Source organism: Sorghum bicolor, chromosome 3 (assembly GCF_000003195.3).
Source record: "Sorghum bicolor cultivar BTx623 chromosome 3, Sorghum_bicolor_NCBIv3, whole genome shotgun sequence".
Classification (NCBI taxonomy): Eukaryota; Viridiplantae; Streptophyta; class Magnoliopsida; order Poales; family Poaceae; genus Sorghum; species Sorghum bicolor.
Window position 1 is genome coordinate 57,295,959 of NC_012872.2, and position 27,764 is coordinate 57,323,722.

Consider the following 27,764-nt stretch of genomic DNA (forward strand, 5'->3'; position numbering starts at 1 on the left):
CAACCAGGACCATGCGTTAATTAAATGTGACAGCACCAATTAACCACCGAACCATCCGTCCCGGTGATCAATAAACGGCAGCCACATCTTGCACCGACCCTGACCCTGATGACTGGTGGCCACAATATAGATAGATGATATCTCTTCGGGGCCAAGAAAAGCTCCAATTGCACACAGAGATGTCAATTTCTTCGGGAACGAGAATGAGATAGTAATTAGATCAATTTTATCCTCACGAAGGACTTAAAGATAGCCCCATCAGGTATGACGAGGATGGGAGCCATTTCCCGTCCCCATTTCCCGCGGGGATCAAACTCCCCAAAATCACAGCAGCTTACCGAAGTTCCCAACCCATTATAACATCTGATCACTGTGGAAAGAGCGTTGTAGAAGAACTTTTGACAACAGAACGTAAACAACCGCACTCATCACAAGTTAGCAAGCTTAATTCAATAAGACATTCTACTGTATAGAGCGATATCATGTAGATAACTAATCTGTATGTAAAGGCAAAGTGCTGACTGCAATTGTGGTGCAGTTTTTTCCATCGCCATTTTTCCTCTTTTTTTTTTCTGTTTTTCTGGGAACTTTTAAACGCCGTGTAAATTTCGTTGTAGCCTTCTCCTCCCCCTCCCCCCCCCTTTTTTTTTCTCAAGTGTTGTTGTAGCCTTTTTCACATGCAAAAGCCAAAAGGCAGAGAGCACCTGCTGTTTTCCTGCTAAAGAAAAAGAAACAGCCGATCACTAGCAAGCCCACAGTCACTAGCCCACGGCCCACCAACTGTAACGGTAGGCGTCCCTGCCTGCCAAGTCATATAGTTTCTATACTCATTAAATTTTATGGTCCTAATGGATAGTTTCTATAGAATATTTTTATATCCAATCACATTCATTCTCTCTTTATTCTTAGCCAATCATATCACTTCATGTCTTGGATTTTGTGTAGACATAGTTTCTAATTTAGACCCAGTTTCTATGATTTTTACTCTCTCTCTTCAATAACTACATTGACACTTGAGCAAAATGCTTAGGTGGCACTACAATTAATGTCTATAGAAATTATGATAGTTTCTGCATTGGGAGTGTTCTAATCCCGCCGCCGGCCGCCGCACACCGCACAGGGAGACCGGAGAAGGAAGGATGAGGGGCAACGCAACGGTGATGATGCACAGAGGATTCAGATTCGCGTGCCGCTGGCGACAGCGGGATGACACGCACGGCGAACGGATGGATTCGATCGACTGTCAGCCATTTATCATAATAAATTAGAGAATAGTACCTTCTCTCGTGACTTATCAGCCAGAAATGTACATTCGTGCTTCTTCATTTTCTTACCATCAATTCACGCGCAGTAGAGTAATTCAAGCTAGCCCGTCTCTCTCATAGCCAAGAACAACAGTCACTAGCTTGATTCCGCCGCTCTTGTCTCGGCACTCCGGCAAGCAAACAACTGACAGCAAAGCTCCCTCGTTTTCTTCTGCCTGCGTTCTTCTTCCAAGTCTCCATCTCTCGTGCCACCGCGCACAACGGTCCAAACGGCTCCCTCGCCGCAGCAGCATCGCGTCCACACAAACTGCACATCCACCAGATACGGCGGTGGTGATCCGATCCAGCGTCGTTTCTCGACGACGACGCCGCCGCGCGTTTCTGCACCCACGCACCCCGACCCGGCCGCGCGCGCGCCTGACCGCCCGTGTGGTCCAGGGGACGCCGATCGGCGCGCGGCCGTCGGCCACACGGTGCCCGGCGCGCGTTATCCTGGGTGCCGCGCGCGGCGAGGGAATCGAAGCGAGTGGCGCGCTGGCGGATGAGGCGGCGAGTGGCCCGGATGCACCGGCGCAGGCGAGCCGCACGCCGCCGCCCGCCGCGGCGCTCGCGCGCGGACCGCTGCCGCCTGCCGCCACACAATGCGAGCGCGCGCGCACACACACACACACCACCCGGGCGGGGGGGCTGTAGTAGTAACGGCCTTGTCTTGTCGGCACGCGCGCGTCCGTGTGTATAAGGAGGCAGGCCCGCAGCACAGGGGGCAAGTGGCACTCGCGCACACAGCACAATTGATGTCCGCCTTCCCCGTCCGCGGCTCCACGTCCAGCAGCAGCATCGTCGCCAGCCTCGGCAGCAGCCGCGCCCCCGCCCCCGCGCCGTCCTCCGTCCGCCGGCGCCCCAGCCTCATCAGGAACGCCCCCGTCGTCGCCGTCCCCGCCACCCTCGTGGTACGTACGGAGTACATGCATACACCAATGCGTGCATGGCTCACTGCACCACTGAGCGCATGCATGCATGTCGTCGTCGTCGCTTCTGCTATCTGTCCACTCACTCGCTTCATCTAGCTCTCGGCGTCTCCACGAAATGCTGCACCATGCAAAAGTGCTTGCTCCAATTACACCTAGGAGGTTGGTAGTATGGACCATGCATGCAGGATATTAATTCTAGAAAAAACCAAACAAAATCCGAGTCCAACGCAAGGATTATTTCAACCAAAAGTAATAATGCACCTCGCCACGTCTATATAGTTTTGCTGCTTCGTTGCGCTCCTCAATCATCAATAGGGAAAAAAAAAAAGTGCGTGCCAGCCACGTATAGTATGTCCTCCATAAGAGTATGGTACGGTGGAGGGGCACCGCACCCTTCCGGGTCTACCAAGAGCTACTAACGCCAGGTCTGCAAATGCGGCATACCATGCATGTATATATATAGTATAATCTCATGCATGTTCTCCACTTATTTTGGACCAAAAATCATGGAATACTATACCACTTCCGCCCATCTTGAAAAGATGTCATTCTTCTTAACTCTAACTATCATTTATCACATCAAAATGGATATGCTATTAAAATATACTTCATGGTGAATCTGATTATGTAGTATAAACTTTGGTATTCTTTTATATCCAATTTGTCAAATTTAAATCACTTTCCCATCATCTAGTAGCCAGCTATGCAAGTCAACCATCTCCAATAGAATATTCCGGAAGGGAGGTGTTTCCAAAGAGATCGATGGCCAATGATAGTGCTAGTTTGAAGAAGGCAACCACTAGATGCTTGCTTTCAATATAACAGAATTTCCACAAAAAAGTCTCGAGTGTGGAAAGAAGAAAAAAGCTCCAAGTACACTTGTTTAGTGATATCGCGAGCGTATAAAAAAATAATATAGGGCTGGCTTTTCCCTAAAGCGATAAGACCAGTACATGATAGCTACAGTTAGCTAGGAAGATGTCGAAGTCTCGAAGAGCTAATCCGCGCGCGTCTTTTGGCTTTTGAGTTCCGTTTGATCCATGGCACATCCAGGTAGAGGTATAGTTCAATAACCGACCATCAATAAAGCGCTACTAGTGCCCATCAACGTCAATTTACTTTTTTTTATAACGCCCATAATTTCCTGGTTTGCTTTAATTTGGTCACTGTTGGGTCTTTTAGGCTAGCAGGAGAAAAAAACTTCTTTTTCTTTGTTTTGGAGGAACAAAATTTTTGCAGCATATTGAATCATCAGGGACACGAGTTAATTAACGGTTTTTCTGTAGTAAACTTTGGTAGTGATAATCCGCAAACTTGTGAGGCTATAGCAGTATGTACGAGGAGCGAGGCCAGATTTTCGTTGCGCGACGCGACATCTGACACTGATCTGATGCGCGCAAGCATGACACCGACCGCAGTACCGGACCACGGCGCTCTGTGGTACAGACTGTACAGTACAGTACAGTACAAAACCCGTAGCTGCCATCAGATAACGCACTAGATAATTAGATGTGCGGAAAAGGGAAGAAATAGTAAAAGGAGCTAGCACATCATTAAATCGAAATAAGAAACAAATACTGTACTCCAAAAGGGTCGTTCCGGCATCCATCGATGGTTCAAGTAGCAGCAACCATACTGTACATGTATATTCATATTTATATATAGGAGTGCATGATTAGCCGCGCGCGGTTCCTCATTAGCACACCAACATGATGGGGTAAGCAACAAATTAAGCACGGCAGCGAATGCCCGGATTAGGAACGCACATCAGGGAATTGAACAGCAAGCTTTCGTCTTGGCTGGCATGATGATTTGATCAGCCCGCTCCAATAATTTAGGAAGAGAAGTGGCACGATCCTGACGGTTGGTATGGGTGTGAAGGGACTAATTTAAGCGCGCCGCGATAAGCAAGATTCCCAGGGCCGTGTGCCATCGCCTGTTGGCGTCCGATCCGAAGCTGGCAGAATTTGCTACTAGTCGACAGTCCAGACTCCAGAGGGCGGACCGCACGTAGCCAGCCTATCTATACTAGTGCAGATCTGAATGATCAGCGTGCCAGCGTCCTTGGATCTGGGAACCGATCGAAACCCCTGCGAGGGACCTCCTTTTCTTCGGTCCAGTTGCAGAATTCGTTAATCTTGTCTGGGAACGAGAACCCTCTTGGGGAAATACTAACGTTTTCTTGCGGTGTCGGGAGGAGCTAGCTAGGGAGCAAAAGGGAAGGATCGCGCTCGCGCAGATAGATGGCCACTTGTTTGTTTGTGCTTGGTGTCCCGTACGGTACCCACTGCACCGCACAGATCGTCAGAAGATTGCTGCCTCCCAGTCTCGGCCTCAAACGATTACGAGTACGGAGTACATGCATATAGTACCACCTCCGTTTAATTTATGGCCCAACATTACACCTGGTGGGTTGGTATGCCAATGAACGTCAGCACTCCTGATTGTTGCATATAATCCACTAACTAAATAGACTTAAAATAAAAGTTTAGCACGAGCGTTCATCCAATTCATAAAAAAGAAAAGAAAAACTAGGATGGCGACCTCACATTGTATATGCGTCGTCCACAAAAGCCGCTCTCAGCCGTTACCGATTTTTTCTGAACGCGCGCGTTGCATGGTGCCTTTTTCTCTTCACTGACACAATTGCACACGTCATGTTGCTAGTAAGCGGGAGGACGAGCAGCTCATCAAAAGTCAAACGAGAGAGAAAGGGAGAGAGGGCCACACCACATCCATTGATACGGGAGGAGAGACGAAAGAAAACACAAGGAGATGAGCAGTTGCCTTTGCCTCCCTAAAAAGAAGGAGGGCCAGGGGGCGGCAGCGAAGCCGTCCATAGATTCAACCACCTCGACAGTCGTTCAGAACCCGAAGCCTACCCAACCTCCACCTCCTCCCTCCAAGGTCCGTCCTCTCCTTCTCCTCCTTCCTCATCTCCTCCCGCACCCTCCACACCATCCTCCAATCAGCACACACAACAAATCTCCTCATCCATTCCTCTATTTTCTTTTTCACCATTGGCATCAGTAGCCACTACATGCAACTTCCACTTTCTCTCTACGTAGTTATTGTGTTTGTGCAAAGAAAGATCCATGTTCCTTTTTTTTTAAAAAAAAATCACCTTTGTGCATTCTTTTCGTGTGTTCAGTGGGCCGGCAAGGAGGGCAAAATTGCATCATGCCCCCTCCTCTCTCTCTCTCTCTCTCTACCCCTTATGCTGCATCACAATCACGAGCATGCAAGTCAGTCTTTCTGAGGATGGCGAACTCTGACCGATCGACGATGTTTCTCTGTTGATACATAATGCAGGGCATGGACGCCGTCGAGCGCTTGAAGGTCGGGTTCCAGAAGTTCAAGACCGAGGTCTATGAGTAAGTCATTCTGAGCTGTTTTCTGCACAGCACCCGCGTCTGATTTAATCGTTTCAGTTTCAGCCTCATGGTGCTTGATTTCTTTTGTGAATTCTGCGAGCTCCAACTGATCCCGTGCCCCCTTTGATTTATTTTTTCGCAGCAAAAAGCCAGAGCTGTTCGAGCCTCTCAAGGCTGGCCAGGCCCCCAAGGTATGTGCTACTACCATACTGCTTTCTCTTCCCGGCTCCCTTGTACGTTTTTTTTTTTTTGTCTCTAGCTAGCCACTCGCAACCCCTGCTGCACTATTCATCATCCACCCTGACATGTCCCTGGGTGCGCAGCGCAGGCAGCATTATTTTCGCCGGCCAGTAACGAGGTCAAAGCTGCACTAGACAAAAGCAAACGGATTGTCCTATAATTGCACGGCTTGTCGGCATTAGCGGCCAATTGGCTAGCAGTACGTAGTCTTGTTGGATAATAACTAGTCCTGTAATTGTGTTTGTACAATTCTGCTCCATGCATGGGTCCCGTCGAGGCCATGGCGCAAAGAAAATGGTGTAGTGGGATGCATGCATAATCCTTCGCAGCTCCCACCCGGCCGGCCGCCACTGCGCGCGGAACACTAACGACATGCGCGCTGCCAGTGCATCCCCATGTGCAAAGCCATACGCCCTGCATGCATGCTAGGTGGTGATTTGCATTTGGTTGGTAAATTATTGAGATGCCGCCGTCCCTCCGTATATAGGCTCACTTTGCAGATGGCGGATATAGTTATGTTATTATATTGATTTTTCCTTGAGTTTCCTAGTAGTATAACGTGGTACCAGAATCTTGCAAGTACACAGTTTATTGTTTTTTATGGGAGTTTTGAGCTGGCATCGATCGATCCCATGCGCCTAATTTTATGCATTCATGCATGATGATGTAACTAGCTGGGGTTCTACTAGTTTTCTTTACCCATAAAAGTTCGGTTACTAGTGGTCAAATATTCATTGTAGTAAAGGAGCGAAGATAAAACATACATTAATTTGAACTACTCCTATAGTATGATGGTCAATTCCACCTTCTAGCCGTGTTGAATTCTTTTTTGAACTGTACGTAATGGTCACTTCCATCATTACTACATTTGAACGCCCATTTCAGATGTCTCATCATTTTGATTTTTGTTTGACACTCACATACACAACACAAAGAGACGTGAACCCCAAGTGTAGGTGTGTATTAGCGTTCATCATTCCATGCCTAATGTGTGTGTGGTCCACCCATGATTGAGCACAGGCCCCCCACCACTGCTGTGATACATTATTGCTGAAACTATCGTCGACCGACCGGTGCTGTACCTGTACGTCCTGTGGTTGTGAAGCACTGGTCCGTCGCTCACCGCACGCACGGGATTCTTTCTTCATCGTGACTTATGCCTTGTTCAAGTTCCCACCGAAATCCAAAATTTTTTCAAGATTCCCTGTCACATCGAATCTTACGGCACATGCATGAAGCATTAGATATAGACGAAAACAAAAACTAATTACATAGTTTGCCTGTAAATCACGAGATGAATCTTTTAAGCCTAGTTAGTCCATGAATAGATAATATTTGTCAAATAAAAACTAATAGTTGGATTGAACTGTCTTCTCTCCTGTCCTCTCACACACCCCTTGCAAAAGCAGTTAGGCGCATAAATGTTGGGCAGGGCCAGGTGGCCAGCTTTAGCATTCGCATCCTCGAGGAATATATGCTCTACTACTCCACGTCTACAGTACAGATGTCTCAAAGTTAGTGGAAGGTGATTGCATTACGCCATGCGTCTTAATCGCATTTGTAGCATGGATTTGGACACCCACATCTCAGGGCCGGCTAGATAAACCCGTCACGTGAAATTCGTTCTCGGTTCATTCATTCTTTCATGCATGCATGCATATATGCTAGCCTAGCTAGCTCACTTCGCGTGCCAACTTGCCCGGAAATATTCCTGCTTGGCCGCGCGCCGGGAATGGGATAGATGATAGTAGATCAGCGTGTTGTTTTTCTTGGCCGCTGATCGCCCCCAAGAACCACACGGAAACTAGCGTAGAATATCCTTGTCGCAACGCAACTACTCAAAAGACGTACCAGCTGGCGGGTCAAACCTCAAAAGTTGCCGCCTTTTGGTTTTATTTTAGGTCTAGTCCTCCACTGATCTGCCTACCTGCTTATCGATAAGAGAGAGCCACGGGAAACCGGCCTGATGGTGATTTCCCTCTTTTCGGCGAGACCTGACGGTGATTTTCCTCTGCAGTACATGGTGTTCGCCTGCTCCGACTCCCGTGTGTGCCCGTCGGTGACCCTGGGCCTGCAGCCCGGCGAGGCCTTCACCGTCCGCAACATCGCCTCCATGGTGCCACCCTACGACAAGGTATGCATACACAGACGACGTCCAATACAATACGTTCTTTTTGTTCTCACAATCTCACGCTCACGCGCTCGTTCGATCGCCTTTCGTTTTGTCGTCAATCTGCAGACCAAGTACAGCGGCACCGGGTCCGCCATCGAGTACGCCGTGTGCGCCCTCAAGGTGCAGGTGCTCGTCGTCATTGGCCACAGCTGCTGCGGTGGCATCAGGGCGCTCCTCTCCCTCAAGGACGGTGCACCTCACAACTTGTAAGTCATCACTTTTTTTTTATTTATTTATTTCACGGACACACTTAGCTTGAAGCGTGTGTTGTATTTCATTAAACCGAAATGTATGTAATAATCAACGTAAAATGTACGTACAAGCAGCTAAGTTTCATTCGGAACCTCTTTGTGTGCCTCGTGTCATGATTTTTTTTTTGACCCTAGCATGATGTCTCTGTTTGGTTTGGTGGTGTATGTATCCAGCCACTTCGTTGAGGACTGGGTCAGGATCGGCTCCCCTGCCAAGGCGAAGGTGCACAAAGAGCATGCCTCAGTGCCGTTCGATGACCAGTGCTCCATCCTGGAGAAGGTACGTACACCGTATGTACACGCATTGCATGAATGCAATGAGTTGATTTTGCTCACAAAAGGGACCTTGTATTTTTCTGAATGTTTCTGCAGGAGGCCGTGAACGTGTCCCTCGCCAACCTCAAGACTTACCCCTTCGTCAAGGAACGGCTGGCCAAAGGGACCCTCAAGCTGGTCGGCGCCCACTACGACTTCGTGTCCGGGAAGTTCCTCACATGGGAGCCTGTAGGGTTCATAACCTTCATCCTTACATTTTCAATTGTACATACTGTATCTGAGACCACATGGTTTTACCTCCTGGCACACTCCAGATCCAAACTTCCTATCCATTTTCTCTCCTTCCTTGCCATCGCAATTAATTTCTTTCTAAGAAGAACAAAATCACCACCAAATCCAACCACAACACTTGAAATCCGCCCCATGCATAGCACTTGAAACCAGCCCCAACATCTTAATTGACCTACTTCTCATCTTCTTCGGATATAAGAAGATTGAACCCTATCTCCACCGCAAATACATATATCGCGTTCACCCGCTACAAACTTCTAGTCCAGTTGTCGCCTGGTCCTCTATCCGCTTCAATTAGGCTTGCCGTTGCATCGAATTTCTAACCTCGTTGGTGCACCAGGCTCGTCTGTGGTGATGGATATGAGGCCATGGCCATCGAGGTCCATCTACCACAAAGATGCCACTGCCTTTTTCCATGGCCACCATGGTTTGCCGAATCAGTTGTCCCCCGAGGAAGCAATCATCATGTTGGAGTCGTTCTTCTCTACAAAACGTGCTCAAGTAGCCATCGACATTCCGCTTAAGCGATATATATTGTCCACAAAAGCTGTGCTTGACCGTTACTCATTTTTCATCAAATCCCGCGTTGTGCGGTGTCTCTTTCTCTCACTAAAACGATTGCACATGTCATCATGTTGATGTTGCTAGTAATCTAGACAATGGGGCAGCTCAAAAGGTGAACGAGAGAGATATAGAGAGAAAGGGAGGGAGGGAGGGCCACACCGCATCTATCCATCTGACTATAAGGGGGCAAAAGAAGAAAAGAGGAGAAGATGAGAAGTTGCATTTGCCTCCCTGTTATATATCAAAGGAGGGTCAATGAAGCCGTCCATAGATTCCCACACCTCGTCACTCCTTGAGAACCAGAAGCCCACCCCATCCAGTCCAAGGTCCGTTCCCTCATCCTCCTCCCTCACCCTCGCCATCATCCTTCACATAGCACACACAGTAATCTTTGTCCGTCCCTCTGTTTTCTTTTCCTCTATTGCCATCATGAGCCTGCAACTTCTGCTTTCTCCCTATGTTGTATTGTGTTGGTGCAAAGAAGATCCATCTTCCCCTTTTTGATCATATTTTATGCATGCTTTCCTTATGGTCCGTGGCAAGGAGGCCAAGCATTGGCATCATGCCCCTTCTATCTCTCTCTACCCCCTCATGCCCCTTCTCTTTCTCTCTCTACCCCCGTCATGCTGCATCACGATCATGAGTATGCAAGTTGGTCTTTCCGGGATGGCAAAATGACCGATGGTTTTCTGGTTGTTGGTCTTGTAGGTGATGGACGCCGTTGACCGCTTGAAGAGCGGGTTCGAGCAGTTCAAGATCGAGGTCTATGAGTAAGTCATCTCTCTACTTAGAGCTGTTGTTTTTTTAATTTGTAGCACCCATGTTTGGTTTAATATTTTCAGTTTCAACCACTTGATTTATTTTGGGAATTCTGAGAGCTCCGACTGATACTGCCATGTTGTCTTTTTTCTGCAGCAAGAAGCCAGAGCTTTTTGAGCCTCTCAAATCTGGCCAGGCCCCCAGGGTATGTGTAGGGATGAAAATGGATCAAATTTGTATAGAATCAAATCCATATATCACCTCTTAACACATTTTTATTCAAATTCAGTTATTGGATACATATACTTTTGAATACAAATATAAAACAAATGTCTTGAATCTGTATTTCTATTCAAAGATTTACTCAATTCAACTCAAATTGTATATTGCTAAATTCAACGTACATGTATACAATTTTACTACTAAATTCATCGATAAACCTTTTTTGCTTTATCAATTTTTTAGGTTTACAAACTATTATATTGAAACATTTGTGTATATAATTTAAAATGAATGGTGACAGCTTGTCGCCATTAGCGGCCAATTGGCAAGTACTAGTAGTAGTCTGTTGGATATAATCCCTCCATCCTAAATATATGCAGAAATCATCTATTGAGGAGTAATTCTTTTTTTCAGTTTAACTAAAAGTATAATTTATTTCGAAAAAATACTAAATGCTCAATCTAATGATATTTATTATACACTATAAACATTAATATATTTTTAATATAAATATAATTAAAATTTAAAAATTTGAAGTTTCATAAAGCGAGATGTACAGTTATTTTGGGACAAAAGAAATAGTCCTATAATTATTTTGTACTACAAAAGTCTGCTCCATAGGGCACAAGCTTCAACTTTGGCACTACTAGTCATAGGCTCATTGCGCAAAGAAATGGTGGTGGGAGTGGGATACATACATGCTCCTTCTTTTCCCGATCGATCGACCTGATGCTGATTATTTTCCTCTGCTGCATGCATGCAGTACATGGTGTTCGCCTGCGCTGACTCCCGTGTGTGCCCGTCGGTGACCCTGGGCCTGATGCCCGGCGAGGCCTTCACCGTCCGCAACATCGCCGCCCTGGTCCCAGGCTACGACAAGGTACGTACACACTGACCGTCGTCGCCGACGACACAAAATGGCCGTCTATTTCTCCTCGGCCCGGCCGGCCGCCGCCGGCCGGGCATGACAGAGGATCGAGGACTGACACGGCCGCGCCTTTCGTATTCGTCACCTGCAGACCAAGTACACCGGCATCGGGTCCGCCATCGAGTACGCCGTGTGCGCCCTCAAGGTGCAGGTGCTCGTCGTCATTGGCCATAGCTGCTGCGGTGGCATCAGGGCGCTCCTCTCCCTCCAGGACGGTGCACCTGACAACTTGTAAGACGCCACCGTAAAATATACAAAGTTTCATTAAGATAAAACAAAAATTCTTTTGTACCTCTATGATGATTTTGATCCCAGCGCATTTTTATCTGTTGTTTTTTTTGTGGTGTATCCAGCCACTTTGTTGAGGACTGGGTCAAGATTGGCTTCCCTGCCAAGATGAAGGTGAAGAAAGAGAACGCTTCGGTGCCGTTCGATGACCAATGCTACATTCTAGAGAAGGTATGTACACCGTACATGCACGAGCAGTTAGTTGCTGCATGAATGGATTAATTTTTGCTCACCGGAGAACCTTGTATTTCTGAAAATGTTTCTGCAGGAGGCCGTGAATGTGTCCTTGGAGAACCTCAAGACCTACCCATTCGTCAAGGAAGGGCTGGCCAACGGTACCTTAAAGCTGGTCGGCGGCCACTATGACTTCGTGAAAGGAGAGTTCCTCACATGGAAAGTCTAGAGCTAAGGCACCCGGACGGCCCAACTCCTACATCATCATAAATTTATACCACATATATACCTACCGATATGCACCCGATCGATGCGAATGCGCGGAGTACTACATGCATGTTTTCAGCAACTACATATATACATACCGGATCGCCCCAATGTGAATGTAATAAGCAATAGCATTTTCAACCGCTTTCATTTCTAACGCCGAGCTTTTATGTACTATATATATAATATGATGCATAATTGACCGGCTTGTGGTCAAAAGACATCAACTATAATCCTTTTTTCATAATATTGTTATGAAGAGTTTACCTCTTTTTTTTGTCATTAACGGATCCAGAGAAACAGGCCAGGAGGGCAACACGCCAACACCCTCCGTCCTAAAATAGAGTGCATTCTGACATTTAAGATGTGTCCCAAAATATAGTACATTCAAGGAACATGAAGATAATATTTACTTAAATAAAGTTACGGAAGAGGAAAGTAATTGAGTGCTTACTATATTTTCTATAAGAAAACTTAGATTGCAACCTTTAATCATACGAATAAGATCATATTTCAATATATTAGAAAGTTAAGTGAGTAGTACATGCGTCTATTGTTTTTTCTCTCTCTCTCTTATTTTGTCTTAAATAGCCATAACGCACTGTATTGCAGAGCGGAGGGAGTACTTTGGAAGCATCAAGAGCAAAATCCAAGGATGGAAAGCCCCATATGAACAACTAAGATGATAACTAGAAATCATACTCGCCATACACGAGTACTTTGGAAGCAAGAAGAGCAAAAATCCAAGGATAGAAAGCCCCATATAAACAACTAAGATGATAACCAGAATTCATACTCGCCATACACCAATAGATCTAACAAACAGCACTCAATTCAAAATGCTTAATTAGACAATACATCATTAATGATAGAAAGGTACTTAATAAATAGCTTCCGATAATTAAATGATCAAATATGTTTCACAATTTCACACCACTTGAACAAGCATCCTCCAATCTACATACAAAATAAAATATCATGGTTCTTCAAACAACATGATAATATTATGGATTGAAATGAACTTATACAACACACACCTTGGTCCCTTGTGTGGCAAATTTATCTACAAATTCTTAAGACCTGTAAGCGGTTACACACTGTCCACACATGTTCTACGCTTTAATCAATTTGATTGGTTATCAAACCATTATTGAACAAAACCTCTTGATTAACTTTTAGTTTTACTCTCTTTTGTTGTTCTTTTAGTTTTACCCTCTTTCGTCTAGAGACGACGACTCCTTTCCCTATTTCTCGCGAGGATTCCTCTATTAGGGGACAGAGATAAGACCAAATTAACCCCCATAGGTAACTAAACAGAACCAAATCTATCCACTTGTATCTACTGGGGCTGGGGCCGGGAAGCTTTCCTCGTACCTGCTCCTTGTCAAGCCCTCTTTAGCCGACTCTTCATCTAGCTATCAATCTGACACAATTGCATCCATCCATCTTTGATTCTTATCTTATACTAGATAATGGCTCGTGTATTGTTGTGCACACACAAAATTTTAATCGAATAACTTTTTTTACCAAAATGAACTAAAATAAACTTTTATATAGGTATAAAATTTAAATTCAGCATGACATAGAATTACCTATATTTCAAGTTTTGAGATCCTTTGCAATTGAAAAAAAAGGTATTACACTTTAATAAACCGTACGTATCCACATATTGTGTTTTGGTGGGGTTCGAAGCAGAATCCATGGTGACCTTTGTGTTACAAGCATTTTAACACCGACCTAGATATCAAAAATCAAGTCCAAAATAGTAAAATTGACCATAACAGTTGGAATAAAAACGCAGCTTTAGCTTGAAATAACTTGCAGGTATTCATGATCAGATTGATCAAGATATTCATGATCAAGGAACGCACAAGGAAAATGCTGAGTACAACCAAACTTGTACAGTTGTACTTAAGTAACAATGACCTATACAATTGACTTATACCATTGACTTTTACCTGTACAGTTGCAATCAAGTATGGTACTTATTTGAAAACATAGCAATCCATTTCAATGTAAATGTATTGAACCTTGAAAAATAATTTCGAGGATTACATAGTACAACATAGACGTCTACAACATGCACGCATACTCACACTAATGAATACACATACGCAAACCATACTCATATGAGCATCTCCGAAGAATTAAGCTGACAGATCATCTCGAGATTCACAAAGTCATTAAAGGCGTCTCGTTCTCGACGGGGACGTCACCTACCACTGGAAACATAGCGTCGTTAAATCTTGAAATAAATTTAGAAAAACATGAGCACCCATGCTAAGTCGACGAGGTGTTTGGGACTGCTCTGCTCCACTTTTTTCAGCTCCGCTCCACGTTTTTTAGCCAAACGGTTTCAGCTCCACGCACTGAGTTCGAGAAAAAAAAGTGGAGTTGTGAGAGCACCTAAAGAGGTACTCCACGAACTCCAGTTTTTTGTAGAGCTACTTCATAGTGGAGTTTGTGAAGCAGAGTTCGTGGAGCAGTGCCAAACACCCCCTTAAACCTAGATGGACAAGTTAACGTGAAAAAATAGTTTAATTTGCACTCCAGTCTTATAGATTTTTTTTGCGAGGACCAATCTTATAGATCTATAGTAATTGATTTTATCTAGACAATGTCTAATATTGCCACGTAGAACAAATTAGCACCACCAGCAGAGAAACTTTAGAAAGAAGATATATAAATCATAAGTTATTCTAACTTTTTAAGTCAAAGCATATTAGTTGACCAATTTTATAGAAAAATCTTAAAAGTTTTATGATATTAAATAGGTATATTATAAAAATATAATTAATAAAAATTTTAATAATACTTATTTAATATTATAAAGGTTTTATATTATATAATAAATTTTGTTAGATTTGAGGTGAGTTGGAATAAGTTATAATTTAGAATGGATATTGTAGCTAGTAGAAGTACTCCCTCTATTCTTGAAAGATACAATTTCTAGAGTTGTCTTAAATCAAACTTTTAAAACTTTAACCGAATTTCTAGAAAAAAGGTTAAGATTTATAGTAGTAAATTGATACCATTAGATCTATCATAGAATATATTTTTATAAAATACTTATTTTATGATATAAATATTGATGCTTTTTTGTAAAGATCATTAAATTTTAAAAAAATTAACCAACACGAATTCTAGAAGTTGAAACTTTCAATAAGGTCTTGTTTAGTTCACCCCAAAAACCAAAATCTTTTCAAGATTCCCCGTCACATCGAATCTTATGGTACATGCATGGAGTATTAAATATAGATAAAAATAAAAACTAATTGTACAGTTTACCTGTAAATCACGAGATGAATCTTTTAAGCCTAGTTACTCTACGATTGGATAATGTTTGTCAAATAAAAACGAAAATACTACAGTTCCGAAAATTTTTCAGTTTTCGAAACTAAACAAGGGCTAAAGAGTAGTGTTTATGACAAAAGGAAAAAAAAAAAGATCGGCACTTGGCACCCGGCCACCCGCCCTCCACCCTAGGCCCGACGCGACCCGACCCCCACCTAGACCGGTCTCGGTCGGACTCTCGGCGTCTCTCGCCACGCGCGGGCGCGCCGCAAACAGTCCTCCGCCCGCCGTCGTACCACCCCCACCCGTGCTTCCTCCGTCGGTTGGCTGCAACAAGTCGGCAGCGCCGCGCCCGCCTCCCGACGCCCCAAGCCCCCAATCGCTCCTCCTCCATTTCCCACCCATCCAGAAGTCCGCCGGCGCAGAGGGACCAGGGTTCGCCGCCAGCAGATGCAGTTGCAGGAGCAGGGTTCGCCGCCAGCGCCAGTAGACGCAGGAGCTCGGCGGATCCACATCGGAGGCGAGCTGATCCTCTACAGAAGGTGCCCCGCTGCTCCTCCCGTAGTCCTGCTGCTCCCGTATTTGATTAATTTCTCCGGCTGCGAATCGACTCATGGGGGAAGAAACAGTTTTAGACGACAACGCCCTGGCTTTCTCGGCGGGTACGTAATCCCCGTCCAGGGACGGGGATGGGGATGGGGTGAAAGTGAAAAACCCTCCCCTGCGAGGTTTTACGGGGACGAGGACGGGGATGGGGAAGCGTTCCCCGACGGCGAATTTCCCGTTGCCATCCGCTCGTCTGTGATGCTGGATACGACGAGGCCATGGCCATCGAGGCCCATCTACCACAACGACGACGGCACTGCCTTTCTTCCATGGCCACCCGTGGTTTCGCTGAATCAGTGGTCCCAAACTGTCATTTTGGAGTCGTTATTTCTCCTCCTCCAAAACGCGAGGAGTAGCCATCGACATTCCGCTCGCTCAGGCGTTTAATTTTGTCCACAAAAGCCGGGATCAGCCGTTACTGGGCGTCTCTTTCTCTCGCTGAAACGATTGCACGTGTCCTGTTGCTAGTAATAAACTGGACAACGAGCGGGGCAGCTCAACAAGAGGCACAGCCAAACGAGAGAGAGAGAGAGGAGAGGAGAAAGGGAGGGAGGGCCGCCGCGCATCCATCCGTCCGGAGATAAGAGGGGAGTGGAAGAAAAGAGGAGAAGATGAGCAGCTGACTTTGCCTCCCCCGTTATAAAAGGGAGGAGGGGGCAGGGAGGAAGCCGTCCATAGATTCCTCCGCCTCGTCACTCCACTCCTTGAGATTTGAGAACCACAAGGGCCACCCCCCACCCACCCTCCAAGGTCCGTCCCCTCCTCCTCCTCCTCCTCCCTCACCTTCAGCACCATCCTCTCCATTCCTCCACACAGCAATATCTGTCAATCCCCCCCGTTTTGTTTTCCTCTGTTGCAATCAGTAGCGTGTACCCTGTAGCTGTAGCTTCCACTTTCTTGCTGTGTCGTACTGTGATGGTGCAAAGAAGATTCCTGTTCCCCCTTTTAGATCACCTTTGTGCATGCCTTTTCTTGTGGTCCGTGGGCAAGGAAGGAGGCCGAAAATTGCATCAATGCCCCTCCCTTCTCTCTCTGTCTATACCCCCTCATACTGCATCACGATCAAGAGCATGTATGCAAGTTGGTCTTTCTAGGGATGGCGAACTGACCGGCGATTTTCTGGTTATTCGTCCTGCAGGACATGGCGGACGCCGTCGACCGCTTGAAGACCGGGTTCAACAAGTTCAAGACCGAGGTCTATGAGTAAGTCATCTCTCTACTCGATCAGAGAGCTGTTGCTTTCTGCAGCCCCGGCGTTTGGTTTAATCGTTTCAGTTTCAACCCCATGGTGCTTGCTTTTTTTTTTGGGGGGAACTCTGAGAGCTCCGACTGATCCTGTGCCTGCTTGATTTTTGTTTTTTTCGCAGCAAGAAGCCGGAGCTGTTCGAGCCTCTCAAGGCCGGCCAGTCCCCCAAGGTATGTGCTACTGCCATACTTCGCTCTCTTCTCACCTCCCTTGTACGCCGCTAAGTTTTTCGTCTCTAGCGACTCCGGCCGGCCAGTTTTCGGTTATCTGTCGTACTCGTAGGTGCTGCTGCTCCCGTGATCCTCAGCACAGATCCTGGATGGTTAATTAGACAAAACCGTGTTCAGTAAATTCGGATTTTCCGTGGGCCTCTGGGCAACGTCCGACTGGCCCACAGATTTGGTGCTACTCTTGCTTGCTGGTTGCCCATCTGCCTCAGAGAACCGCGTCGCTGCTAGTACTAGGCTCTGTAGCTCATCAGTATCCCTGCATTGCAATGCACTATTCATCGTCCACCCTGTCGTGTCCCTGGGTGCGCACGCAGCCACGCCGGTAAGGTGAGGTCAAAGTTGCAGTAGACAAAAGGAAACCTTTGTGCCGGTACCGAGGTCAAAGTTGCAGTAGACAAAAGGAAACGGATTGTCCTAATTGCACGGCTTAAAACTGAGGTGACAGCTTGTCGCCATTATATTAGCGGCCAATTGGCAAGTAGTTCTGTTTGGATATACTACATAACTAGTCCTATAATTGCTTTGTGCAACAGTGCAAGTCTGCACCATAGGGCACAAGCTTCAGCTTTGGCACTACCAGTCATAGCGCAAAAGAAATGGTGTAGTGGGATATACATGCATGCTTGCAAAGCAAAATCCTTCACAGCTCCCACCGGCCACCACTGTGCCGGGCACTAACCCCATGTGCGGCATGCTAGCTGGTGATTTGCATTTGTTTGGTAAATTATTGAGATGTCGCCGTCCCTATATAGGCTCACTTTGCAGATGACGGATATAGTAGTACGTTAGTATTAGTATATTGATTTTCCTTCAGTTGACTAGTATAAACCTGGTGCAAGAATCTTGCAAGTACAGAGTTTATTGTTTTAATTTATAGGAGTTTTGAGCTGGCATCGATCCCATGCGCCTAATTAGTAAATACTTCATGAAATGCATGCATGCATGGTATAGCTAGCTGGTTCTACTGGTTTTTCCTACCCATGAAAATTACTAGTAGTCAAATATTCTTTGTAGTAAAGGAGAAGATAAAAGCAGTCTAATTTGGCGTACTCAGTCTGTGGAAAACAAAGAACTACTCTGCACATTGTTTGAATTATAATGGTCACTTCCACCTACTAGCCGTGTTGAATTCTTTTTTTGAACATATGGTCACTTTCATCATTACATTTGAAGGGGCAGCAACAGATGGTGGTGACCAGCCATTTCAGATGTCTCATCATTTCGATTTTTTTGTTTGACACTCACATACACAACACAAACACAAAGAGACGTGAACCCCAAGTCTCCTTTACCTTATATGATAGAACAGAAATAATGCAAGGGGAGCCATGTACTAGATAAGAACAGGTGTGTATTAGCATTCATCATTCCATGGCTAATGTGTGGTCCAGCCATGATTGAGCACAGGCCCCACCATTCACCTCACGGGATTCTTCTTTCTTCATCGTCAGTATAGAAGAGGAGTAGTTGGTTTGGACGTGTCCTCTCCCCTCTCCTCTCACACCCCTTGCAAAAAAGTTAGGCGCATAATTGTTGGGCAGCAGGGCCTATTGGCGGTTGCTTTAGCATTGAGAACACTGTGTATTCGCATCCATATCTCACTGGACATGCCGATCCTCGAGAAAATATGCTTTACTACACTACAGATGTATGTCTCAGAGTATATATACACAAAAAATAGTGGAAGATGATTGCATTACGCCATGGGTCCTAATCACCTTTGTATCCCCGGGTCCCTTTCCAAATCATGGCCTCCCAAGTCCCAAGTGTGAGCTAATCCAAGCCAGAACAAATATTCCAGCGTCCTGCCTCCCGAAGACTCCTGATGGCTGATGCTGCTCTTTGCCGTCAAATTAAAGCTTAATCTGCACTATTGATTTGGACACCCACATCCCAGGGCCACATAAACCCGTCACATGAAATTCGTTATCTGTTCATTCACTTATATGCATATATGCAGCCTCCCTTTTGCCTACCAACTTGGCCGGAAATATTCTTGCTTGGCAGCCGGGAATAGGATAGATAAGCGTGTTTTTCCTTGGCCGCTGATCTGCCCCGGGAGCACACGGAAACCAGCTTAGAATATCCTCGTCGCAACTTGTACTAGTAGCACGGAAGGAACCTTCCTGCAGCCTGGATTTTGTCCATCCTGCCCCTGTAAAAAAAAGAGCATTGGAACAACAAAGACAGGCGGGTCAAAACTCACAAAAGCTGCCGCCTTTTGGCTTTGGTTGCCAGCTTGCAAATCCACCACAGCCAGAATCGTGTAGTACTCCACTGATCAGGACCGATCTGCCTACCTGCTTATCGATAAGAGCCGTGGGAACTGGACTGAATTTTGCCGGCTCTCCCTCTTTTCACCGACCTCTGATGGTGATCTTCCTCTGCTAACACGCAGTACATGGTGTTTGCGTGCTCCGACTCCCGTGTGTGCCCGTCGGTGACCCTGGGTCTGCAGCCCGGTGAGGCCTTCACCGTCCGCAACATCGCCGCCATGGTCCCAGCCTACGACAAGGTACGCGTCCACACTGACCGACGCATTGGACGTCTAATTTTTTCAAGCCCGGCCGCCGTGGAACATTGACGGACGACTAACATGGTTGCCTTTCGTTTTTGTCACCTGCAGACCAAGTACACCGGCATTGGGTCTGCCATTGAGTACGCCGTGTGCGCCCTCAAGGTGCAGGTCCTCGTCGTCATTGGCCACAGCTGCTGTGGTGGCATCAGGGCGCTCCTCTCCCTCCAGGATGGCGCACCTGACACCTTGTAAGTCATCATCCCTAGAATATATACAAATTTCATTTAGGTTAAGAAACAAGACTCGTGTGCCTCGATCGATCTCGTGTCATGAATTTGATCCTAGCATTGTTGTCCGTTTGTTTGGTGGTGTATGTACGCAGCCACTTCGTTGAGGACTGGGTCAGGATCGGCTTCCCTGCCAAGATCAAGGTGAAGAAAGAGCACGCTTCGGTGCCGTTCGATGACCAGTGTTCCATCCTGGAGAAGGTACGTACACCGTACACGCACGAGCTGTTAGTTATTGGATGAATAATGGATTGGTTTTGCTCACCAAAGGACCTTGTATTTTCTGAATATTTGTGCAGGAGGCCGTGAACGTGTCCCTCGACAACCTCAAGACGTACCCCTTCGTCAAGGAAGGGCTGGCCAACGGGACCCTCAGGCTGGTCGGCGGCCACTACAACTTCGTGTCAGGGGAGTTCGACACATGGGAAATTAAGAGCTAAGCTGCCCGGCCGGCCGCTTAACAACTCCTACCATCATCATAAATATATATACTACATACCTACCGATATGCACCCGATCGATGTGAATGCGTGGAGTATTACTCATGTTTTCTGCATGCAGCGACATATATATATATATACCGGATCGCCCAATGTGAATGTAATAAGTAATAGCATTTTCTACCGCTTTTATTTCTAACGCCGAGCTTTCATGTACTATATAATGTGTTATATGATGAGTAATTTGACCGCCCTGTGGTCAAAAGACATCAGCTATAATCCTTTTTTCGCAATATTTATTATGAAGCGTTTACCTCTTGTACTGCCTTTACTGTTCATCTTTTCTGTCTCTCTATGAAATGCTGATATATGACACCATTTATGTGAGGTCGATTCAAATTTTTTCTTCATATGTTTTTTTAATGTGTATGCACCATATACTCCTCAACGGAGCAAGTATTATCAACAAATAACAGGACTCAAAGGAACAAGAAAAAAAATGATTCTCAACAATGAGGAAAAGCTCAATCTCCAGCAAATTAACAACATACTAGTGGGTGTATTTTGCTTACAAAAGGAAGGCGAACAAACTGTAATAATTCTTCAAAAGCTCAGATCGGCTCCATGCTAGGCACCCACGACGCCGGAGAAGGTGAGGAGTGGTGTAGGAGAGAGGGGGGGCATTGAGGGCCGTCGCCACCGCCCGCCAAAGAGTCAGGGGAGGGCTAGTGGCGCCGGCAGCGACCCCTGAGTCGCACCTTAGGGGAGCGCTAGGGGGAAGAAGAGTAAGAAATGGGACAAAGGGATGCCTCATGCTGCCGCGTTGCCGTTCACTATAGTGTTATTGTAACAAATGTTTTTCTCATCTTAAATGCATCTAAAACGAAATAAAACTAAGTAATACCCCTCCAAGTGGCCTAGACCTTTGCCTAGATAGTTTTCCTACAAAAGTTGCATGTCCGCAGTGCACTTCAATCATGCCCCTCATAACTACTGTGGAAACAATTTCTAGGAACGGTAAAAAAAAGATCATAAAACTAACACTACGTTATTTATAACTCTTATAAAGCAAAACTTCATTGTCTATTCTCTTGATATGCAAGACGTTCATTTCAGTAGTCCACATCGACAATCCACTAAAACTTGCAATTATAGTCAACTCTTATAAAACTAAACCCCACTAGAGATTTCTCTCAACATGCAAGCTATCCACATCAACAATCCACTAAAACTTGCAATTATAGCCAACTAGCATATGTAATTATGATACTCATCTCTTCATCTACTAACATGCATTTAGCTATTCATATCGATGTGTCAAATCATTCAACAAAATTAATTTAAGATGATTTCATTCATATAACTATAAATATAAATAGTCTAATTTCTTTTTAAATCATCTGAGATTCCCGTAGCAACGCGCGGGGTATTCTCCTAGTTAATTATAAAAAAATAACCTTTTATAGTGTGGTCATTCAATTGTTCCTTAGAAAATTATTTCTAGGTGCGGCTTTGTAAATAAATCTATATTTTTTTTTTGAACGTACGACACATCGTCACCGCTACCGCGCCTTGGCTTTCCCTTGACCTTCAAGAATTCAGTGAGTTAGCGGTGTATCTATATCTATATCTATATCTATATCTATATCTAATATTAAAGGGCAAAATGATTCTTCTATCTTTTTTTTATATTTTCCATAATGCCCTCACGTCTCTCTCTGTGTGACGATCGCCGAATAAATCTCTAAACAACAAATTATCCAAATGATTGTGTAACGAGCTTTGTGTTTGCTAGTATCTTCCCTATATATAGTCCTAATATAGCACAATACATACTCCCTCTGTCGTGAATGAACTATAGTATACTTTTATTTATTCTAAGTGGATTTTGTCTTAAATTTGACTAAATTTATAGGAAAAAACAGTAAATATCTTTGACATCATACCTTTCTATGGAAAATTATAACTTACCTTTTTGATGTGGTAGAAGTTAATAATATGACTTACCCTTTTGACGTGGTAGAAGGTTAATCAATACCCTTTTGACGTGGTCGAAGTTAATACGTTTTCTATAATTTAAATTAAATATGAAATGGATTGACTCAATAACAAGACAAATATAAATACGCTGTGTATATATATATTTGAAGACGGAGGGACCGAGAGAGGGAGTATATACTACACACGAGAAACGTCTCGGTCTGGACAGCTTGGCCGTTTACCGCGTCCATCCATCCCATCCTGTTGCTGTCACACACGGCCGGAGTGGGGAGGAGCAAAACAAGCTAGGCCGCTCCTTTCTCAGTTTCTCCTGCCTCCCCCCTCCTATAAAAACACACGCCCGGCCCCCCATCGCAAGGTACCTCTACAGGCTACAGCAGCCAAGCAGCAGCAGCAGTCCGCAGACTCCTCCTCCGTTCCCTCCCCTCCTCTCTTCGTCATCCTCCAGAAACCCAGCAGCAGCTCGATCTCTTCCTCTCCGACCGCGTGTAAGGTCCGTCGTCCTCCTCCTCCTCCTCCTCCTCCTCCCATCCATGCATCCACCGTCGTCCCCGTCCCATACATGATCCGTTCATCTTCCAGCTGCGCCCTTTCGCTTTCTTTTTGTTGCGAAGAAAAAAAATTAAAAGAGGCAGATCCTGTATCCACTTTACATATCACCTGCTTCCTGCTCTGCATGCTTTTTCCTTGTGGCAGGATCGAACAAGAAAAGCCAAAAATTCGAACGATCCCTCACAAGAAACCCGCTGCTGATGCATCGAAGATTCAAGAATATACCCAAACACACACGCTCTTGTTGTGGATGTGGAGAGAGAGGTTGTTGACGATTAATTAATTTGCTGTTGCGCAGGACATGGCGGACGCCGTCGAGCGCTTGAAGACCGGGTTCGAGCAGTTCAAGGCCGATGTCTACGAGTAAGTACTTCAAATCCTGTACTCGATCGATTGGTAAATGGAGTCGATGTTATGCATGCGAATCGACTAATTCACGTGAACTGATCGATTTTGTGATCTGCTTAATTCCTCCCGTTCGTTTTGGCAGCAAGAAGCCGGAGCTGTTCGAGCCACTCAAGGCGCACCAGTCACCCAAGGTATGACGGATCGTTCGTCGGATCTTCCTCTTGGAGCTGCGAAATGCTATTTCCCTGTGATTCCGCGAGTTTTGCGTCGAAATTTTTATTTCCAAGCCGTACCGCGTATTCTCGGTGAATTTGGAATTCCGCGGGGATTCGTCAACACTCCACACCTTCTTGGTCCACGTACGACAGTTCACATCCGGGCCGGCCGGGATCACGGGTCCCCCGTTGGGATGTTGCCAATAATGTGCTTTTTTATGAGAAAATTAATGATTGTAGATATATTGCATAGATAGATCATAGATAGATAGAGACTACTCCCTCGTTTCCAAAACAAACCAACCTCCCAAAGTCAAACTATTTTGAATTTGGTCTAATAATTTATATAAAAAAAGTGGAATAATATTTATGCCTATTTTTTTTTATCAAGAGAATGATGGTCAAAGCTAGGAAAATATATAACTTAGATATAGAATAACTTAAATGGACAAATGTATACTCGCGATGACAGGTACGGTAGCAGCAGCTTCTATCTCTCTTGAATTTCTTCCTTGCTCATGAAGTAATAAATACTGATTTTGATATCGACGTATTTAAGGTTGGCTGACGTTTGCCGTTGAAAATGGCTAGCGCGAGCTATAATACACATACGTGCCGATGGCGCGAACACAAAAAAGATTCCATACGTTTTCCAAGCCATATGCGCGCTGTTTTCACCCTGTACGTCACTCACCCGGCCTGTAGCTTTACCTTTTACTAGTTCCTACTCCCCCAGCTTTTTTTTTTCCCTCTCTAGAGAGCCTGAGAGCCGAGAACAAAAGGATCAAAGAGACACAGCTGTTTTTTCTCCAAAGTGTACAACAGTAGCAGCTTTTTTCTTTGATTCTTGTAGTATCGGAATCGGAAGAGTACATACATACCATACTCCACCGGCCACCAGCTAGCTGTTGACTGTTTCTCTGAATTATTGGGTGCATATGCATGCAGTACATGGTGTTCGCCTGCTCCGACTCCCGCGTGTGCCCGTCGGTGACCCTGGGCCTGCACCCCGGCGAGGCCTTCGCCGTCCGCAACATCGCCAGCATGGTGCCACCCTACGACAAGGTAACAAAGCATGTCCTCCTGCATGACCATGACCTGCTGCAGGTGCCATTGATGCGACTCGATCACACGCTCGCTCTTGTTGCAGACCAAGTACGCCGGCGTCGGGTCCGCCATCGAGTACGCCGTGTGCGCCCTCAAGGTGGAGGTCATCGTCGTCATCGGCCACAGCCGCTGCGGCGGGATCAAGGCGCTCCTCTCCCTCGAGGACGGCGCGCCCGACAAGTTGTAAGCACCGTACCGTCTTCCACCATCACCACTGGCTGTTTCTTCTTGCATCACTTTGTTATTGTTGTTGTTGTCGTCGTTGTTGTCGTTGTTGACGAGATCGAGCCGGCCTGTGTGTGCTGGCTGTTGTCTGATTGCCTTGCCTTGCCTTTGTCGTACGTACGTGCAGCCACTTCGTGGAGGAATGGGTCAGGATCGGCGGTCCGGCCAAGACTAAGGTGAAGACCGACCACGCCTCGGTGCCGTTCGAAGACCAATGCTCCATCCTCGAGAAGGTACGGTATATACACACGCTACACATGCACATACGTACGGTTTCTCTTTGACCACACCACACATTGTACGTACACACACGTACGCTTATTGGCGTCTCTTTGACCGCGACATGCATTTCGATATCTCTGAATACGACGACTTTTTCGATCATCGATCTTTGCATTGCAGGAGGCCGTGAACGTGTCCCTTGAGAACCTCAAGACGTACCCGTTCGTCAAGGAAGGGGTGGAGAAAGGGACCCTCAAGCTGGTCGGCGGCCACTACGACTTCGTCAATGGAAAGTTCGAGACATGGGAGCCCTAAGCCGCGCGCGGCCGGCCAAATTAACAGCCGCAGCAAGGCTTCATCATATAACTCCAACAAGGCTACACCATATATACATGCATATTATATACAAACGCTCCCGAACCTATTTGCCGCGTGGAGTACTTATTTGCCGCTATATACTAGCTATACACATACCGGAATTGACGTACCGGTGAGAACAACTATACTGTAATAAGCAATACCTGCGTGCTTTGACTTCTAACGCGGAGTTGTTTTTTTTTTATGATAATATGATGCATATATAATTTGATTAATCTGTGGTCCTCACTGTTCTTTGTCTTTCTGACTCTCTCTGAAATGCTTACTCATACCCTCAAAGAAAACAACCGCTATTGAGTGCTGTTTTTTTTTTTTTTTTGAAAAAGGTCATCTCCATCGGTGAAAAGTGGGCATTTGGCATGACTTGATCTTGGGCCGCAGGCCCTATGATGTAGGCCTGCTAATGTTTCTTACACCGTTAGATGTTTTGTTTAGAGAATACTTTTCTTAATAATGGAAGGCTTTATTAAAACCTCTCCAAGGATAATACATTAAGTTGATATGGAGTCAAATAAAGACACACTTTAATAGCTATGTGGAAAATCCATAAACTAGACCACCACACATGTGCGCATGGGGAAAAGCCTGAGGCCACCTGCACAAATTGTTAGGACCTCCACAACCAAAACCTGTATGAGTCCGGCTTAGAGCAAGCTCAATGTATATGGTTGACTACAGTCCATAGAGATGGGACCCACAGCAGGTGGCAATAGTTAAAATCCAGGCCACAATGTATATAGATCATCTAGGCTATAGGAGTGGGTCCCAGGCTGAAATAAAAAAAATCTCATATGAACATCCCATGTATGGAAGAACTTCATCTTCAACCTCTCCACCACCGCATGTGTACAGTAAATTATTTTTTATTGTCTTATGGGCAGCCCATAGTGCTATGGGTAGCTTTTGCTATTGACCATTCTATAGACTGCCCTTACAATGTATCAGGTAGCTGGTAGATAATTTTTTAATCACTATGGACTACTTTTGCCACACATTGTGGTTGCTCTTATGGTTGGATCAGGCATGACGTTTGCAGAAAACTACAGAAGTAAACTGAAAAAAGTAGTTTTTTTGGACTAAATCTATTTTTAGCTCCTCAACTTTTATCTTTTTCTATTCGCAACCCCCAAGTACAAAACCATCTAACTTTGGCACCTCAAATATCAAAACCATTTAAGTTTGACCCGAAAGCCATGTCAAAACCACTCAAAAACAGCCTTGGGGATCAAAATTGATCAGTTTTTATAGTTGAGGTGCTAAAGTTAGACAAAGACAATAGTTGAGAGGCTAAAAATAGATTTAAAATACAATACTTTAGTTTTTTTAGATATTCATAAAATTTATATATATCAAATTTATTTATTAGTAACTATTTATATATGGATTAAAATTATCTAGAATTTATTGGATTTTTTAATAGAAAAGTTTCAAAATTATCATAAATTAAACTTTGGTACAAAATTTTTCAAAAAAAAAAAATCTATCTCATCGATTTCTACAAGTTTTTATTTCTCATCCGAGTTTGTCTGAACAATTTAAAATTTTTGAATTTCATAATATGAGAAGTTCAAACAGAATTTTGAGATCATAATTAATTTCAAATGAAAAGTTGCCAATTATAAAGTTGTATATCTCATGAGAATCTACAAGTTTGATTTTGTTCATTTCTCCATCTGAGTCGTTCAACAATTTAAACATTTGAATTTTAAAATATGAGAATTTTAAAATTTTAGGACTGTAAATAATTATAAATGATATAGTTGTCAACTATAAAGTTATATATCTTATTAGGATCTAGAAGTTTGATTTTGGCATTTCTCTATCCGAATTTGTTTGAAAAATTAAAAAAAATCTCAAAAAATGAGGTAGTGCATCATAAGTGGATTTACTAGTACTAATATTAGTTTGCGAAGAATAAGATAATGATGCATATTCTATTTTACAAGCCAAACAAAAAAACAAGAAATAAGTAGACGATGGACCACCTTATTTTCCAAACCAAAGAAGTCCCTCGCTCTTGTTCATTGGCACCAAAACCTTCTCCTAAAACGG

At 44.9% G+C, this 27,764-nt stretch overlaps 1 protein-coding gene and 1 pseudogene across 3 annotated transcripts; both read left to right on the forward strand.

Annotated features, from left to right (window-relative positions):
- Window positions 2,024-12,325, forward strand: LOC110433917 (carbonic anhydrase, chloroplastic-like). 2 transcript variants are annotated; one of them, XM_021457024.1, is made up of 14 exons: window positions 2,027-2,215; window positions 4,904-5,143; window positions 5,549-5,610; window positions 5,753-5,801; window positions 7,868-7,984; window positions 8,090-8,229; window positions 8,449-8,554; window positions 8,647-8,778; window positions 10,114-10,175; window positions 10,321-10,369; window positions 11,150-11,266; window positions 11,406-11,545; window positions 11,668-11,773; window positions 11,871-12,325. In XM_021457024.1, exons 2-14 carry the CDS (start codon window positions 5,012-5,014, stop codon window positions 12,003-12,005), a joined length of 1,347 nt encoding a protein of 448 aa, XP_021312699.1. In that variant the 5' UTR covers window positions 2,027-2,215; window positions 4,904-5,011; the 3' UTR covers window positions 12,006-12,325. The 2 variants fall into 2 exon arrangements, with proteins under 2 accessions (XP_021312698.1, XP_021312699.1); XM_021457023.1 differs by lacking the exon at window positions 4,904-5,143 and having other exon boundaries at window positions 2,024-2,215.
- Window positions 16,540-25,952, forward strand: LOC110433918 (annotated as a pseudogene). Its single transcript, XR_002451352.1, has 13 exons — window positions 16,540-16,693; window positions 17,082-17,146; window positions 17,311-17,359; window positions 19,818-19,934; window positions 20,046-20,185; window positions 20,320-20,425; window positions 20,524-20,660; window positions 23,524-23,580; window positions 23,708-23,756; window positions 24,729-24,845; window positions 24,931-25,070; window positions 25,240-25,345; window positions 25,515-25,952. The product of XR_002451352.1 is annotated as a carbonic anhydrase-like (transcript).